The sequence below is a fragment of the Jaculus jaculus genome, chromosome 6 (genome assembly GCF_020740685.1).
Source record: "Jaculus jaculus isolate mJacJac1 chromosome 6, mJacJac1.mat.Y.cur, whole genome shotgun sequence".
NCBI classification, from domain to species: domain Eukaryota; kingdom Metazoa; phylum Chordata; class Mammalia; order Rodentia; family Dipodidae; genus Jaculus; species Jaculus jaculus.
In genome coordinates, this window is record NC_059107.1 from 45,213,573 (window position 1) to 45,231,701 (window position 18,129).

An 18,129-nucleotide genomic window follows, 5' to 3' on the forward strand; every position below is an offset into this window, starting at 1 on the left:
TGAAAACACCACAATAAACTCTTACTTTGCATGCTAACTTATTTTTTTCATTTAAAGGCTGGGAAGATGGTTCAGCAGTTAAAGATGCATGCTTGCAAAGCCTGATGGCCTGAGGTTCAATTCTAAGACCTGGCTCCACCAACTCACCAGATCAGGATGGGGAAGCTTTTTAGTGAAGATCCTCATGGAGCCCTGGAAGACATCAGTCACAATAGCTGCACAAGCAAAATGAAAACAAATCCTGTGAGGCCACAAAGCATGTCAGAAACATATTCATGACTTCTGCATTTCTGGAATAAACTTGCATCCTCTAGCATAATACCAAAGCTCTCACTAAGCACAGAAGTTTCTCTTTGTAACAAATACTACCATACCTTTATGATCATCTGCATAAATAAATACATTTTATCTCCCCTACAAGATACCCTTTGATCTTCCAACACTCAATGCCTGGACCCATGAGAGGGGAAAAAAGTGTTGATTTACAGAGCCTAGAAATACAGAGATAGAATGCCCACAAATCCAAATTAGGCATAACCAAGGCATGTCCCATAGCCGTACACCACCTGCAAAGAGAGATGATGCCCAGCCTACACTGGACACAAAGCACAAAAGGGAAATGGCAGACCTAGAGATGGCCAAGAATAAAGCCAAAGCAATGAGAGAGAAAACACAATGGGACTCTAGGAACCCAGGGGACACGAGTTGGAGAGCTCAGAGGGCGATCACAGGCTGTAACGCTGGGTACAGAGGGCAGGACTGGGAGTGGAAAGAGAAGCCGGCCACACACCTAGACTCTGGAAGTGAAACCAAGAGGATCATGAGTTTGAAGGCAGGGGGGCTTCAAATCTGAGACTCTGGGGGGCCAGCTTCATGCCTCTCATGTACAGACCCAGAATGAAGCAGCAGCTTTTACCTTCAGCTCAGGCAAACATGACCGCATTGCCCTTGCACTGGGTCCTGGGCTGGCAGGAGTCTGGGGCTTTGCAACACGATGCCTCCTCCACTTGAAACTGGGTCAGAACTTCTATGGCACACTTCTGAGTTTTAGAAAAATGCCTCGGGCTGGAGAGATGGCTTAAGTCATTAAGGCACTTGCCTTCAAAGTCTAAGGACTCAGGTTCAATTCTCCAGGTCTCACATAAACCAGATACACACGATAGCACATGCGTCTGGAGTTCATCTGCAGTGGCTAGAAGCCCTGATGTGCCCATTCTCATTCTTTCTCTCTTTCTTAAATAAAAATAAATCTTAAAAAAAAAAATGCCTCAATTGACACACAGTAACTATGCAGTGTGTATGGAGTAGAATAGTTCAAAACAATGTGCAATGATCACATGAGGATAACTGGCATCTCTTCAACAGCTCCTTCTTTGTGTTGGAAACATTCAAAATCTTCTCTAGCAGCTATTTTGAAATATATACTGAGCCGGACATGGTGCACGCCTTTAATCCTAGCACTCAGGAGGCAGAGGTAGGAGAATTGCCGAGAGCTCGAGGCCACTGTGAGATCACATATTGAATCTGGACCAGAGTGAGACTCTACCTTGAAAACCAAAAAAAAAAAAAAAAAACCACATACTGATTGGCTGCCAATCATTGTTACCTGACTGTGTTAACATTATTGTTTCAGTTCAACTGAACCAGGTAATTTCCCTCTCTCCTTCCCTTCCTCTGGTAACCAGTATTCTCATCTCATCTTCTGGAAGATCAACATGTTCAGCTTCCACATGAATAACAACACTCAGCACTTGTCTTATGACTATTTCACTAACATAGTAACTTCCAAAATTTCTGCTTAAAACACCAGTGGGGCTGAGTACAGTGGCAAATACCCACAAACCCTAGCATTCAGAAGGGTGAAGCAGGAGGATCACACATTCCAGGCCAGCCTGAGATACTCAGCAAGATTAAAAAAGGTAGGTCAAAGTTGGGCGTGGTGGTATACATCTTTAATCCCAGCATTTGGAGGGCAGAGACAGGAGTTCAAGGCCATCCCTGAGAGTACATAGTGAACTCCAAGGTCAACCTGGGCTAGAGAGAGACCCTACCTCAAAAAAAACTAAAAAAGGGGGGGGGGGAATAGGAGATATATCTTAGCAGTTAAAGTCCCTGCCTACAAAGCCTAAGAACACAGGCTTGATTCCCCAGTACCCACATAAAGCCACATGCAAGGTAGAGCATGCATCTGGAGTTCGTTTGCAGCAGCTAGAGGCCCTGGCACACCCATTCTCTCCCTCCCACCCTCCCTACCCATCTCACTTTCTGCCTGCTTTTCTCTCTCTCTCTCTCAACCCATGGGGAATACCAGCAATGCTGAGGAGAGCCCTCAGTGGAAAGAGGGCAGGGAGGAGGGAGACATGATGTGTCCATACAAAGCATATACTTACTAAAATCTAATAAATCACTTGAAAAAAAATAACATCTAGGGCTGCAGAGATGCTTTCAGCAGTTAAGGCTCTTGCCTGGGAAGCCTATGGACCCAGGTTTGATTCCCCAGTACCCACGTAAACCAGACACACATGGTGGCACATGTGTTTGTTTGCAGTTGGCTAGGGGCCCTGATGTGCCCATTCTCCACCCCACCAATAGATGAATAAATAATAATTAATAAATAATAATTAAAATGAATAAATAATAATTAAAAATTTAAAAACTGAAAAAAGTCAAAGTATAAAAATAAAATAAGAAACTCAAAAACAACCAACAGGCTGGGCGTGGTGGCACACGCCTTTAATCCCAGCACTCAGGAGGCAGAGGTAGAAAGACTGCTGTGAATTTGAGGCCCCCCTGAGACTACATAGTGAATTCCAGGTCAACCTAGGCTAGAGCAAGACCCTACCTGGGAAAAAAAAAAAAAAGAAAAAAAAAACCCAGAGCCCAGTCTGTTGGGCTTGGCTCAAAAAAAAAAAAAAAAAGTAGGAATATTACCATACTTTAACAAAAAATACAGAGATCTGGGGAGATAGCTCAGCAGTTAAAGGTACTTGCTTCTAAAGCCTAAAGACCTGGTTTAATTTCCCAGCACCCATGTAAAGCCAGATGCAAAGTGGTACATGTGTCTGGAGTTTGTTTACAATGGCAGCAGGACCTGACATGCCCATACTCACTCAATCATTCTTTCTCTCAAATAAACAAATAAATAAATATATTTTTTTAAAAAAACAGGCAGGGCTGAAGAGATGGCTTAGCAGTTAAGGCACTTGCCTATGAAGCCTAAGGACCTGATTCCCCAGTACCCACGTAAGCCAGATGCACAAAGTGGCACATGTGTCTGGAGTTCACTTGGCCCCACTGTGCCCATTCTCTCTTGCTTTCTTGTTCTCTCTCTGCCACTTTTCTCAAATAAATAAATTTAAAATAAATAAAATTTTAAAAATAGGGCCAGGCATGGTGAAGCACGCCTTTAATCCCAGGACTTGAGAGGCAAAGGTAGGAAGATCGCCATGAGCTCAAGGCCACAGAGACTACTGAGTGAATTCCAGGTCAGCCTGAGCTAGAGCAAGACCCTACGTCATAAAACAAAACAAACAAACAAACAAAAATACAGACAGGGGCCCATTCTGGAAGAAAGGCCAGGAATGGTGGTTCACATCTGTAACCCCAGTACCTTTGAGGCTGATGCAGAAGGATTGTTGGTTCCAAGCTAATCTGAGCTCTATGTAGCAAGACCCTATCTCAAAAAAGGGTAGAGGGTCTGTATTTAATATATACTAAAGCCTTGCAAAATAGTAAAATAAAATAAAAATAAGGCAAGAATGAAAGGACAGGAAGTTGTAAAGTTTAAGAAAGCAGCAAAGAAAATAAGGTTCTTTTTTTTACAGGCAAAATGACTTACTCTTCTTTTTCTTCTTTGTGCCTCCTAAAGCTGAGTGCAGAGCATTCAGAAACCAAGACAGAAAGTCGACTCCATCCCCTGGGGAAAAGGGAAAAGACTAGGTTAAAGCTCACAGGCAGGAAGGGAACCTGACCTACATACCAGATGGCCCCCTCCACCCTTCTGGCTCTCTCCACTTCCTTTCTGGCCCAACATCCCTCATTCCTTGTATATCTTCCTCTATGGTCACAAACACCAGCCCTCAAGGTCAAACACTTACTCTGTAATCTCTACCCCTTCCTAGGCACTTTGGTCCATAGCAGGACTTTCCATTGTCATTTCCTCCCAAACTGTCTCTCATTGCCCAGTGATGACAACTGAAATAATGACCTGTAATATCCACTTCTCCAGAGTAACTCTTTCTACTGTTCTCTAGCTTACAAAGGCTCTTGTCCTATGGGAAGGTGCCTAGTGCTAGTACTAAAAGGACATCAATTAAACATTTAGAGCAAGAGATTCTGGGAACAGCCCAAGAGTAACATTCCTGATCATGAGTATGGTGCCTAAGTAGACTGTCACTCACAAATTTCTGGAATAATGGCTACTTCCTTACCAACTAAGAGTTGCTTCTATTTACTCCTTCTCTGCTTATCTAATTAAAATCTGTAAGAATGGTGTTGGGCATGGTGGCACACGCCTTTAATCCCAGCATTGGGGAGGCAGAGGTAGGAAAATCAAGAGTTTGAGGCCATCCTAAGACTACACAGTGAATTTAAGGTTAGCTGGTGCTAGATGGAGACCCTACCTAAAAAAAAAAAAAAAAAAAAAAAAGTGTAAAGAATGTAATGTCGGGCTGGAGAGATAGCTTAGTGGTTAAGGTGCTTGCCTACAAAGCAAAAGGATCTGATTTGATTCTCCAGGACCCACGTAAGCCAGATGCACAAGGATGCACATCCGGTGTTTGTTTGCAGTGGCTAGAGGCACCCATTCTCTCTTACTCTCTATCACTTTCTCTCCCAAATAAATAAATTATATTTTAAAAAATTTAAAAAGAATGTCATTTTTTTAAATTTTATTTTCCTAATTCTAAAGGCCTGACAACTCCAGAGAATGACTCTGACCCTTGCACCCTCACCATACACCGAATATTGTATGTGATAATGATCATTGCAAGAACTTCTCCCTACATCTACACACTAGGCATTTGACAACAGCCTAGGTCTGAAACTGAAGGAACTGCTTATATGACAATATAAACTGTGACTATGAAACATTTTCCTGCAGTTCTACCATCAATCATGCTTTAACCTTCCAAAGCTGTCAAGAGCTGAGTGGCATCAATAACCACCTTCAGGCCAGGAGTCTGTGGAGCACTGAGGAGGTTGAAACAGGTACATCCGGCCATGGCCCACAAAAGAAATCATTCTTTCCAAAATTTCCTAGCTTGTTGCAGCCTTAATATAGAAATTTGGTGTAGCCAGGCATGCTAAAGCACACCTTTAATCCCAGCACTCAGGAGGCAGAGATAGGAGGATTGCCGTGAGTTTGAGGCCACCCTGATATTACATAGTAAATTCCAGGTTAGCCTGGACAACAGTGAAACCCTACCTCGGAAAAAAAAAAAAAAAGAAATGGTGTATTGCCACAGTGAGTATCAGTAACGTCACCAAAGACTATCCAGCAAAATTGGGGTGGGGGGCTCTATATGTATAACTTCTTTATTAAAACACACACACATTAACAAATTTTTAAAAAATTGGGGCCAGGTATGGTGGCACACACCTTTGAATTCCAGCACTCAAGAGGCAGAGGTAGGACCACAGGATATTGTTACATGTATATTACCTCTTTAGTTTTTATTATTTATTTATTTGGTTTTTCAAGGTAGGGTCTCACTCTAGCCCAGGCTGACCTGGAATTCACTACGGAGTCTCAGGATGGCTTTGAACTCATGGCAATCCTCCTACCTCTGCCTCCTGAGTGCTGGGATTAAAGGTATGAGCCACCACACTCGGCTTACCTTATTAGATTTTTTTTTTAATATTTTTAAAATTTATTTATTTATTTATTTATTTATTTATTTATTTATTTATTTGAGAGCGACAGACACAGAGAGAAAGACAGATAGAGGGAGAGAGAGAGAATGGGCGCGCCAGGGCTTCCAGCCTCTGCAAACGAACTCCAGACACGTGCGCCCCCTTGTGCATCTGGCTAACGTGGGACCTGGGGAACCGAGCCTTGAACCGGGGTCCTTAGGCTTCACAGGCAAGCGCTTAACCGCTAAGCCATCTCTCCAGCCCCTTATTAGATTTTAAAAAGAAATATTTTATATATTTATTTGACGGGGGAGGGGGGGACGCACCAGGGCCTCCAGCTACTACAAACGAACTCCAGACACACATGGCCCCTGTACATCTGGCTTAAGTGGGTCCTGTAGAATCGAACCAGGATCCTTTGGCTTTGCAGGCAAATGCCTTAACAGCTAAGCCATCTCTCTAGCCCCACATGTGTATTATCTTCACATAACCAAGAATGGTTGTGTTTTAGAGGATACCAGTGTCGCTTAAGTTGTAAAAGATGCCAAACCAAATCTGAATGTAGTGTTTGTTACCTGAAGACACCCTTAAACTATTTCCCACATTCCATTTTCCCTCATGTTTTCTTAAAGAACAGTAATTAGCACAGGTTGTCTAAAAGAATAATAATATGAAGCCTAGCCTAGTTTGGCTTTAAAAGACATCAGAATAAGTCACGAATGGTGGCCCAAGCCTGTAATTCCAGCACAAAGGAGGCTGAGGTAGGACTGTGTAAGGCAAACCTGGGCCCAAGTAGTATTAGACCATCTGGAGCTACCTAGGAACACTGACTCTTGAGGGGTAGGAGAGACATCAGAGTGTTGAACCATCACAAGTCATCTGTGTAGAACTAGAGGTAATATAGAAAATCAGTCTTCAGAGCTCCAGTTATAAAACTTCTATGACATGCTCCCTCAGAGCAGGCATGATGGATTGTTTTAGGACCATGCTAATGGAGTAGAAGGATTTAGCACTTTAGGTCCTTAAAAAGTGAGTGCTTGGGGGCTGGAGAGATGGATTAGCAGTTAAGCACTTGCCTGTGAAGCCTAAGGACCCCAGTTCGAGATTGGATTACCCAAGACCCACATAAGCCCGATGCACAAGGAAGCGCATGCATCTGGAGTTTGTTTGCAGTGGCTAGAGGCCCTGGCACGCGCCCATTCTCTCTCTCTCTCTCTCTGTCACTCTCAGATAGATAAATAAAAACAATAAAAAGTGAGATCTTATAGTCAACTTTAAAATGGTTTGAAATAGTGAAGAAATGTGAAAGGATACCCCTCATGTATTCTAAAATTGAAAGTGTAAGTCCCTACGGGATCGCCTGCTAGCTATGCTGTTCTCTGGCCGAAATTTCTCATAGTGTGTATTCACGAAGTGCCTGAAATTGATTTGTGTTGATTTATAAGTCCCTGTGATTAAAAGAAAAAAAATGACATATGTTTTCTATGGCATTATTGTATGATTTTTTTTTTTTTCTGGAGATAGTGTCTTGCTCTAGGCCAGGCTGACCTGGAATTTACTATCTAGTCTCAGGGTGGCCTCGAACTCATGGCGATCCTCCTACCTCTGCCTCCCAAGTGCAGGGATTAAAAGCCATGCACCACCATGACTGGCCTTGTGTATTTATCTTACTGATGACACAAACCAAGGGTTTCTGAGTCATAGTTTGTGCTTATATTTGAATAAAAAGATTTGAAATTAAAAATATCCTTACCCTAAAAAAAAAAAAAAGCAAAGGTAGGAGGATCGCTGTGAGTTCAAGGTCAGCCTGAGACTACCTAGTAAATTCCAGATCAGCCTCAACAAGAGACCATACTTTAAAAAAAAAAGAAAGAAAGAAAAAAAAAATTGGGACCTCACATAGAGTTCTGGTCCAGAAAAAAAATTTTTTTTTAAAATATTTTTATTTGCAAGCAGGCAGAGACAAAAGAGAAACAGAGAGAATGGGAATGCCAGGGCCTCCAGCTGCTGCAAATGAATTCCAGACACATGCACCTCTTTGTGCATCTGGCTTTATGTCGGTACTTGGGAATCAAGCCTGGGTCACTAGGCTTTGCAGGCAAGTGCCTTAACCGCTGACCCATCTCTCCAATCCCCAAAAAGATTTTATAAAAGAACACACTCCAGCCATCCCAACTGCTGGAATTTGATCCCACCCAGCTCAAAAGTTGGCTGTCCCCTGCACAGAAGACTAGTAAGATGTTACTGGCCATGTTGCAAACTATGAAACACCATGTTCAAATAGTTTAATAACCCCTGCTCATTTGAACAGAAGACTCTATAACATGATGGGCCTTTTGATCAATATATAAGTATCTACACCCAAGCATTTCTTTCTTCCTATTATCCTAAAACCCTAAACCCCAAGGGTCTTACCCTTTACCTACTTGTCTTACCATCCCTTAGTTTTCCTTTCCTTAACTGACACTTAAAAAAAAAAATATTTGAGAGACAGACAGAAAAGGAACAGGCAGACAGAAAGACAGAGACTGGAGAGCCAGGGATGGTGGCACACACCTTTGACCCCAGCACTTTGAAGGTAGAGGTAGGAGGATTACCATGAGTTCGAGGCCACCCTGAGCTGCAGTGAAACCCTACCTCAAAACACAAAAGAAAAGAAAACAAAGAGAATGGGTACACCAGTACTGCAAACTCCAGATGCATGCACTATCTTGTGCATATGGCATTATACAAGTACTCAAACATCCTGTACATATGGGATTATATGGGGAATCAAACTTGGGTTGTTAGGTTTTGCAGGCAAGTTCCTTAACCACTGAGCCATCTCTCCAGCCCAGACTTTTGTTGTTGTTTCTTCAAGGCAGGGTCTCACTCTAGCCCAAGCTAACCTGGAACTCACTCTGCAATCCCAAGCTGACCTCAAATTCACAATGATCTTCCTACCTCTGACTTCCAAATGTTGGGATGAACAGTATGTGCTACCATGCCCAGCTACCCAAGACTTTAAAAAAAGAAAAATTATTTTATTTAATGTAATACATCATATAAATGGGTTGAAGGACAAAAATCACATGATCATCTCATTAGACGCAGAGAAAGCGTTCGACAAAATCCAACATACCTTCATGATAAAAGTTCTACAAAGACTGGGAATAGAAGGAACATATCTCAATATAATAAAGGCTATTTATGACAAGCCTACAGCCAATATATTACTAAACGGGGAAAAACTGGAAGCTTTTCCACTAAAATCAGGAACAAGACAAGGGTGTCCACTGTCCCCACTTCTATTTAATATAGTTCTGGGAGTCTTAGCCATAGCAATAAGGCAAGAGACACACATAAAAGGGATACAAATTGGAAAGGAAGAGATCAAGTTATCATTATTTGCAGATGACATGATTCTATACATAAAGGACCCTAAAGACTCTACTAGCAAACTGTTAGAGCTGATCAAAACCTACAGCCATGTAGCAGGATACAAAATAAATACACAGAAATCAGTAGCCTTCATATATGCTAACAACAAACACACAGACACTGAAATCAGAGAATCACTCCCATTCACAATTGGATCAAAAAATAAAATAAAGTACCTTGGAATAAACCTAACCAAGGAAGTAAAGAATCTCTACAATGAGAACTTTAAAACACTCAGGCGAGAAATTGCAGAAGACACTAGAAAGCCCCTACTGACTCTCATTCTTGATAAGATATAATCCAAGCTCCTTATAATGACATACAAACTAAGAACTCTGGTTCCTTATTCCCAGCCACCACCTCTGTTCTCCGCTGAGCCTAAAATTCAAGGTGCACCTCATACTTCTGCCTGTTAGGTCCTTTTACCTGAAATGTCCATTACCAACCTGCCTCCTCTTCTAACACACAAGGCTCTCCCCTCCCACATGTTCAACTGGAAGTCTGCTCCATGCTCCCATGCACAGCACTCTGCTTCCTCTTCCCTCAGCACTTTAATGCCCTCTGATGTCCCTCCTACCCAACTACCTTCCTAGCTAAGCTGGGAGCTTCTCAAAGAGGGCAATCATATTTCTTAACTCTGCAGCTCCAAAACCTAGCAACATCAATGCATGCCAAAGAAATGGATGTGGATGCTAGCAGATACTGTGTGAGATTTAATTCCTAAGAATTAGGGCTGGAGGAATGGCTTAGCATTTGCCTGCAAAGCCAAAGGACCCAGGTTCGATCCCCAAGACCCATGTTAGCCAGATGCACAAGGGGCACAATCTGGAGTTCGTTTGCAGTGGCTGGAAGCCCCGGCGTGCCCATTCTCTCTCGTTCTCTCTCACCCTCTTTCTCTGTCAAATAAATAAATAAATAAAAATACTAATTCCTAAGAATTAGTGGCCACTTTACTCAGGGGCAATGACAAGTTGGGCTCAGGGAGTTAAGAATGAGCAAAATGGTTCATCTGAGTGGGGACATGGCAAAGTGAGTACAGGTGACAGAGGCCTTTCTCAGGCTCCTGGTCTACCATAAGCCATAATTAGACCGACAGACTTTGTACTCAACTGCAATCTTCTGGGTCTCTGAGGAGAGCCCGCTAATAAGAGAACAGTGAGAAATGCAATCACATTACCTATTGGACAGTCCCTTGTGGTTCGTGTCCAGACTCAGCGTGGTTTGATTCAGGTGTCCCCCATAAACTTAAGTGGGCTGAATGCTAGGTCCCAGCTGATGGCAATTTGGAATTAAAGCTTCCTAGAAGTCAGTGTATTGTTGGGGGCAGACTTATGGGTATTATAACCAGCTTCCTCTTGCCAGTGTTTGGCACATACTCCTGTTGCTGTTGTCAATCTGATGTTGGCCAGGAGGTGATGTCCACCCTCTGCTCATGCCATTGTTTTCTCCTGCTATCATGGAGCGTCCCTTCAAGTTTGTAAGCCAAAATAACCGCCTCCCCGCCCCCAAAAGCTGTGCTTAGTTGGGTGTTTTCTGCCAACAATGTGAGCCTGACTGCAACACTAAGTGTGAGATAGAAATCAATGTCTTCATCAAACTTGTTTTGGTGTCCTCAAACCAGACACACACGGGCAACTTGTTCTTACCTTGTTTAGTAATCTGAAAAGTCTTCTTGCTGCAAAGAACAACAGCTTGAAGCATCTCATGGGGAGAGACGTGTGCCTTGAAATTTCGGGGATTCCAGAGCTTTCTCATCAGTTCTCCAAAACGCTGGACCAGTAAGAACATGATGTCCCCTGGAGGACGTTTAATGTTCTTATAATTGTCTTCTTCCAAAAAGTAGTTCCGGAGAGGAGGAACATTAGACAGAGCCTGGAAGTCGAAGACTACAGTTAACACACAGCCACTTTGAAGGATTCCGTGGAGCTGGAGAAATGGCTTAGTGGTTAAGGTACTTGCATAAACCACATAAACCAGATGCACAAGGTGGTGCATGCTTCTGGGGTTCATTTGTAGTAGGCAGAGGCGCTGGTGTGCCCATTCTCTCTCTTTGCCTCTTTCTCTCTCTCCAATAAATAAAATACTTATAAAACAAAAAAAAGTGCAACTGTTTCTTATTTAGCAGACTATCCCTCATTACCTAGAAATTGCAGAAGCCATAAGCCTAGAGGCTGAAATATCTTCAGCAGTTGGCAGCAGCCTCTCAACCAAATAGAAATATTCACCTGCTACAGAACTAATACTCACGGAGAGTCTGCAGCCAAACCTGGTGTCTGGGACCCTGACTGTACTCCACAGAAAGCAGTGACTTTTTGGCCAACCCTCACAGTGCTTCTGCTACCCTTTCCTCCTCAGTGCTTTGCTTACCTGAAGCACAGCATTCGCATAGTCGTTGGCTTTTATGTTATTCAGCCCCACTATTCCTGGCAGGTAAGTGGTACCATCATATGCCCGGGACAGTTTGGCTTGCTTGTCCAAGTTTGCAATTTGCTGCTTTGTGAAAGTGGGCTTCAACACATACTGTAAATCAAAGGAAAATTCCAAATTGTTTGAGTTTTAAACAGAGCTCATGAGTTATGTTTGGAATAGCAATTAATGGCAAAACCAAAAAGTACAGTGGTCATAAGTAACCTACCACATAACCATAAAGCCCACCCCACCCCTCCATCTACAAGGTGTTCTGTGTCCAGCCCCAAACCACTGAACCCCAGATCTGTCTTCAGCCGTCAGGTTTGGTCAACTCCACAATCAATGACTGCCAGACACAGTAGTATCCACAGGTCTATGAAAATAGCAAAAATCTGAGTCTCTGGGGGAATGTGGCCCATGGTAGCACAGTACCTAGCTCAGCAGTACAGAACCTCATGTCATGGGCAGGACTTAAATTGAACTCAGGGACTTTCTGGGGCTGAATCTTCCCAGTCACAGAAAGAAGAGAATCATTCTGTCTGCAGACAATAGGGAGCATTATAGAACCTTGAATTTAGCCCACTTTTTCTTTCTCTCCAGATTATTTTCTGACCACATGTGGGTAGTTCCCAGGGACCTCTGGATGACTCACAAAATAATGTGTCCCAAACCAGCCCTGAGACACACACCGTAATATCCTCCAGTGAAGAATCGATGATCTCATAGTTGTCTGGAAGGCAGTAAAACTTGAGGGTGTGAAGGTTGAGGAAGACATGGTGGCTGAACTGGACGCTATGAATGTAGGCATGAGACTTTAAACCCCGGCCTGTAGGGAAGGGTGATGGACTATCAGAGACAGGCCTAGAGAGGTCCAAATCAGATTTGCTTTCTTTCATTAATTTATACTAGAATGTACTGAAAGAGCAAAATAAATTACTACACCATTCATGAAATCAAATTCCCCCATAAACTTATTATCAGCATTAGCTTATCTATTAACCTCATTCTCTAGATGGCATTCACATACTCTTTGGAAAATTAATTTCAATAAAATATACCCATTGGGGAGCTGTGGGATAGCTCAGAGGTTAAAGGCACTTGCTTGCAAACACTGATGGCTGGGGTTCAATTCCTCAGTACCCAGGTGGAGCCAGATGCACAGGGTGGGGCATATATCTGGAGTTCTGCAGTGGCAAAAGACCCTAACATACCCATTCCTTCCACCCCTACTTGCAAATACTTTAAAAAAAAATAGGGCTGGGGCTACAGAGACGGCAGCAGTTAAGGCATTTGTCTGTAAAACCAAAGGATCCTGGTCCAGTTCTCTAGGACCCACGTAAGCCAGATGCACAAGGAAGCACATGCATCTGGAGTTCATTTGCATTGGCTGGAGGCCCTGGCATGCCCATTCTCTCTCTCATAAAAACCAAAACCAAAAACAAATCTATGTGTATATATTTACACATATATATATGCACATAAATATATGTAAAACACTAGCAATTTAGAACCCAGGATTTCTGAGATCATTGTCGTTCACAGAACTAGTTCTTTATCTTTTTCAAATGAATTCAAGTTCTGATCATTGAGAGAACCTTCTGTTGGGCTTGAGTATCCCAATTTTCTGGGGGAGGGGCAGGGGATGGACTAATACATATGGCTCTGCAAACTTACCATGTTTATAACTCATAACATTTATTTACCTTGAAAGTACTTGCCACACACCAGACAGGCATACGCATTAATATGTGAGAGGGAAATAGAACAGAGTTTCTCAAAGTCAAAGTCCAGCACGCTCCTAAAAGAACCAAAACAACACAGAAAAAAAACAAAAATACAGTTAACAGGGATGGAAGTCTACAAGGCTCCCAAATGAAGCAGTATTGGCTCCATGTTCCACATTATACAGCATCCTTTAGAGAAGACCTGACGACCACATATAAACCATCCATCTCCACCCAGAACACCTCGTGACAGAGTCCAAGTGTCTGTACCAAACACAAATGCCTCTTTTTCATTAGTTTATACCTATCCATGCGGTCAGCATCAGTGGATTCAACTATGGATCAGTATTTGGAGGGGAGGTACCTTACATACATACTAAACACATAGAAACTTGTCATTATTCCCAAGCCAATACTGTATGACAACTATTTACATAGTATTAACATTGCCTTAGAGATTATTAGTAACCTAAAGATGGGCAGGGCCTCATGGTGTATGCCTTTAGTCCCAGCACTCAGGAGGTGAGGTAGGAGGGTTACTGTGAGGCAAGCCTGAGACTACACAGTGAAATCCAGGTCAGCCTGGGCAAGAGCGAGACCCTACCTCAAAAAACAAACATGCTGAGCGTGGTGACGCATGCCTTTAATCCCAGCACTCAGGAGACAGACATAGGAGGATCACCATGAGTTCAAGGCTACCCTGAGACTACATAGTGATTTCCAGGTCAACCTGAGAACTAGAGTGAGACCCTACCTTGAAAAACCAAAAACAACAAAAACAAAACCTGGCCAGGCATAGTGGCTCATGGCTTTAATCCCAGCACTCGGGAGGCAGAGGTAGGAGGACTGCTGTGAGTGTTAGGCTACTCTCAGACCACTTAGTGAATTCAAGGTCAGCCTGGCTTAGAGCTAGACTATACCTTGAAAAACAACAACAAAAAATAAAAACCTAAAGATGATCAAGTAACAGAAGGATGTACATAGATTACAGGCAAATATACACCACTGGTGACTCAGCTAGGTAATGATTGATAGATAGATGGATGATGGATGGATGATAGATAGCTGTGAGTTCAAGACCAGCCTGATTCTACGGAGTATGCTCCAGGTCAGCCTGAACTAGACTAAAAACAAACAGATAAACAAGACTTTATTAGATATGGGATCTTTGTACCATTATTCATAGACAAAAAGTAACAGTATTTGTAACCAATCAAGGACCTGTCAAAAGCCAGGTATGGTGGCTCACACTTGGGAAGCTGAGGATTGCAAATTTGAAGCCAGCTTGGGCAATGTAAGAGTACCAGGCCAACTGGGCATGGTGGCGCACACCTTTAATCCCAGCACTCAGGCGGCAGAGGTAGGAGAACTGCTGTGAGTTCGAGACCAGCCTGAGACAACATAATGAATTTCAAGTCAGTCTGCTCTAGAGAGAAAAAGAGACCCTACCTCAAAAAGATTTCTAGGCCCACCTAGGCTACAGAAACCAAACCAAACAAGAACCTAGACAGCCAAATAATCTGCTTATCTGAATGCGTTTCTGCAGAAATTTACAAAAAGCTGTCAATAGGGCTAGACGGAAGGCTTTGTGGTTAAGTCCCTTGCTTGTGAAGCATAAGAACCCAGGAAAGCCGGATGCACATGATGGCACATGTGTTGGGAGTTCGTTTGCAGTGTGGCTAGAGGCCCTGGTACATCCATCCTCTCCCTGTGCCCCTTTCTCTTCCACTCTCTCAAATAAATAAATAAATAAAATATTTAAGAAAGAAAGGGAGGGAGGGAGGGAGGGAAAAAGAAGCCTGGCGTGGTGGCACATACCTTTAATCCCAGCATTCGCAAGGCAGAGGTAGGAGGATTGCCAAGAGTTAGAGGCCACCCTGAGACTACATAGTGAATTCCAGGTCAGACTGGACTAGAGTGAGACCCTACCTCGAAAAAACAAGAAAAAAGATAGAAAAAGTTGGCAATAATAATGCCATGTTATATACCTTAAGAACAGTTGAGGTCATTAAGGTCCCTGAATATGGCTACAATATCACATTAAGTGTTTTCATAAGACCTGATTAAAATTTTGCTATAACTTGTTCTAAGTTAAATGAAACTTGGAAAAGTTAATAAATTGCATGAAAAAATAATAATAAAAAATCCAGGAACTTGCCGGGCATGGTGACACATGCCTTTAATCCCAGCACTCGGGAGGCAGAGGTTAGGTGGATCACCATGAGTTCAAGGCCATTCTGAGACTACATAGTGAATTCCAGATCAGCCTGGACTAGAGTGAGACCCTACCTCAAAAAAAAAAAAAAAAAAAAGCAAAACAGGAACTTTCCATTACAAAAGTGTAAATATACCCATTTATAAATCAAAGTATTATATTTTGATAAGGGTGTCCATTATCCCCACTTTTTTAAATTTTGGGTTTTTTTTTTTTTAATTTATTTGACAGAGGGAAGGACGAAGAGAGAATGGGCGTGCCAGGGCCTCCAGCCACTGCAAACAAACTCCATACACATGTGCCACCTTGTGCATCTGGCTAATGCAGGTCCTGGGGAATAGAACCTGGGTCCTTCGGCTTTGCAGGCAAACGCTTTAACCGCTAAACCATCCCTCCAGCCCAAATTTTGGGTTTTTTTTTTTATGTTTGTTTATTTATTTGAAAGTGACAGAGAAAGAGGCAGAGAGAGAGAGAAAATGGGTACGCCAGGGCCTCCAGCCACTGCAAACGAACTCCAGAACGCATGTGCCCCCTTGTGCATCTGGCTAATGTGGGTCCTGAGGAATCGAGCCTCGAACCGAGGTCCTTAGGCTTCACAGGCAAGCGCTTAACCGCTAAGCCATCTCTCCAGCCCCAAAGTATTATTTTTGTCCAAAAAAATAAATGGAAAAAAGTTGGGAAATTAGCTCAGTGGCAGAGCACTTGCTTATCAAGTGCAAGGCCCTGAGTTTATTTCCCAGCACAAAAAACAAATCACACACATACACAAAAATAATAAATGAAGCCAGGAGTGGTAGATCACACCTTTAGTCCCAGCACTTGGGAAGCATAGGTAGGAAGACCACTGTGCTAGCACAAGACCCTACCTTAAAACACACACACACACACACACACACACACACACACCACGCATGGTAGCTCATGCCTTTAATCCCAGGAAGCAGAGGTAGGAGGATCACTGTGAGTTCGAGGCCACCTTGAGACTACACAGTAAATTCCAGGTCAGCCTGGGCTAGAGCAAGACCCCACCTTGAAAAACTAAAAAAGCCAGGTGTGGTGGTGCACTCCTTTAATCCCAGCACTCGGGAGGCAGAGGTAAGGAGAGTGGCTGTGAGTTCGAGGCCACCCTGAGACTACAGATGAATTTCAGGTCAGCCTGAGCTACAGTGAGACCCCACCTCAAAAAACAAAAAAATAAATAAAACAAACCTGGAGAATACTACAACTATTATTGATTAAAGTTTAAAGTAACAATGGGAGTACTGGCCAGAAAAGGACAAAAAAACATATCTTCAATGAATCCACATGTAGAAGAAAGATGTGTTCTCAATTTTAACTATATTTAAATAGTAATCATCCCAATCAGCTGCACTGTGGAGGCCATTAACCACATGTGGCTAATGACAACTACATTTACAATAACTAACATTATAAGTTTAGGGCTGGAGAGATGGCTTAACAGTTAAGGCGTTTGCCTGCAAAGCCAAAGGACCTAGGTTTGATTCCCCAGGACCCACGTAAGTTAGATGTATAAGGTGGCATATGCATCTGGAGTTCATTTGCAACGGCTGGAGGTCCTGGTATACCCATTCTCTATATCTGTTTCTCTCTCTCTCTCTCTCTCAAATAAATAAACTAAAAAATATAAATTTAAATTCAGTTCCTGGGCTGGAAGCATAGTTCAGTGGTAGAGTTTGTGCCTAGCATTTCATATCCTCAAAGAGACATATATGGGGCTGCAGAGAGAGAGGTAAGCAGTTAAAGTGATGTCTACAAAGCTTAAACACCAGAATTTGAATCCCCAGTACTCACATAAAACCAGAGGCACAAGGTGGGGCATGCATCTGGAATTTGTTTGCAGTGGCTAGAGGCCTCAGTATGCCCATTCTTTTTCTCTTTCAAATAAATAAATATTTTAAAAGGTTGGGGGTAGGGGATATGGGCTGGAAGGATGGCTTGCGGTTAAGGCATTTGCCTGCAAAGCCAAAGGACACAGGTTGGATGCCCCAGGACCCACGTCAGCCAGATGCACAAGGGGGCACACGCGTCTGGAGTTCATTTGCAATGGCTGGAGGGCCTGAAGTGCCCATTCTCTCTCTCTCTCCCCCTCTTTCTCTGATAAATACATTTTTTAAATTAAATAAATAAATGTGTGTGTGTGTGTGTGTGTGTGTGTGTGTTTATAAAAGACAGATATATGGCTTGTGCTTACCACAATGAATAGTAGCCCTTCTAGAAAAATGGCTTAGCAATTAAGGCGCTTGCCTACAAAGCCTAAGGACCCAGGTTCAATTCCCCAGAACCCACGTAAGCCAGATGTACATGGTGGCACATGCACCTAGGGTTTGTTTACCATGGCTAGTGGTCCTGGCATGCACATTCACCCCACCCCCCCAGTACATAAAAGTAAAATATATTATTTTAAACTAGGTTGGAGAGATGGCTTACTGGTTAAGGCACTTGACTGCAAAGCCAAAGGACCCAGGTTCAATTCCTCAGGACCCACAT

The 18,129-nt window shown here is 42.9% G+C and overlaps 1 protein-coding gene across 1 annotated transcript in view; it reads right to left on the reverse strand.

The window, feature by feature from the left end:
- Usp39 (ubiquitin specific peptidase 39) overlaps window positions 1–18,129 on the reverse strand; it is a 39,670-nt gene that overhangs the window by 19,198 nt on the left and 2,343 nt on the right. The window contains exons 3-8 of the mRNA XM_045151883.1: window positions 13,386–13,480; window positions 12,372–12,508; window positions 11,641–11,793; window positions 10,920–11,145; window positions 3,839–3,916; window positions 148–215 (exon numbers count right to left, since the gene is read on the reverse strand). Of these exons, the coding sequence (XP_045007818.1) occupies window positions 148–215; window positions 3,839–3,916; window positions 10,920–11,145; window positions 11,641–11,793; window positions 12,372–12,508; window positions 13,386–13,480 (757 nt within the window). The remainder of the gene's footprint in view (window positions 1–147; window positions 216–3,838; window positions 3,917–10,919; window positions 11,146–11,640; window positions 11,794–12,371; window positions 12,509–13,385; window positions 13,481–18,129) is intronic.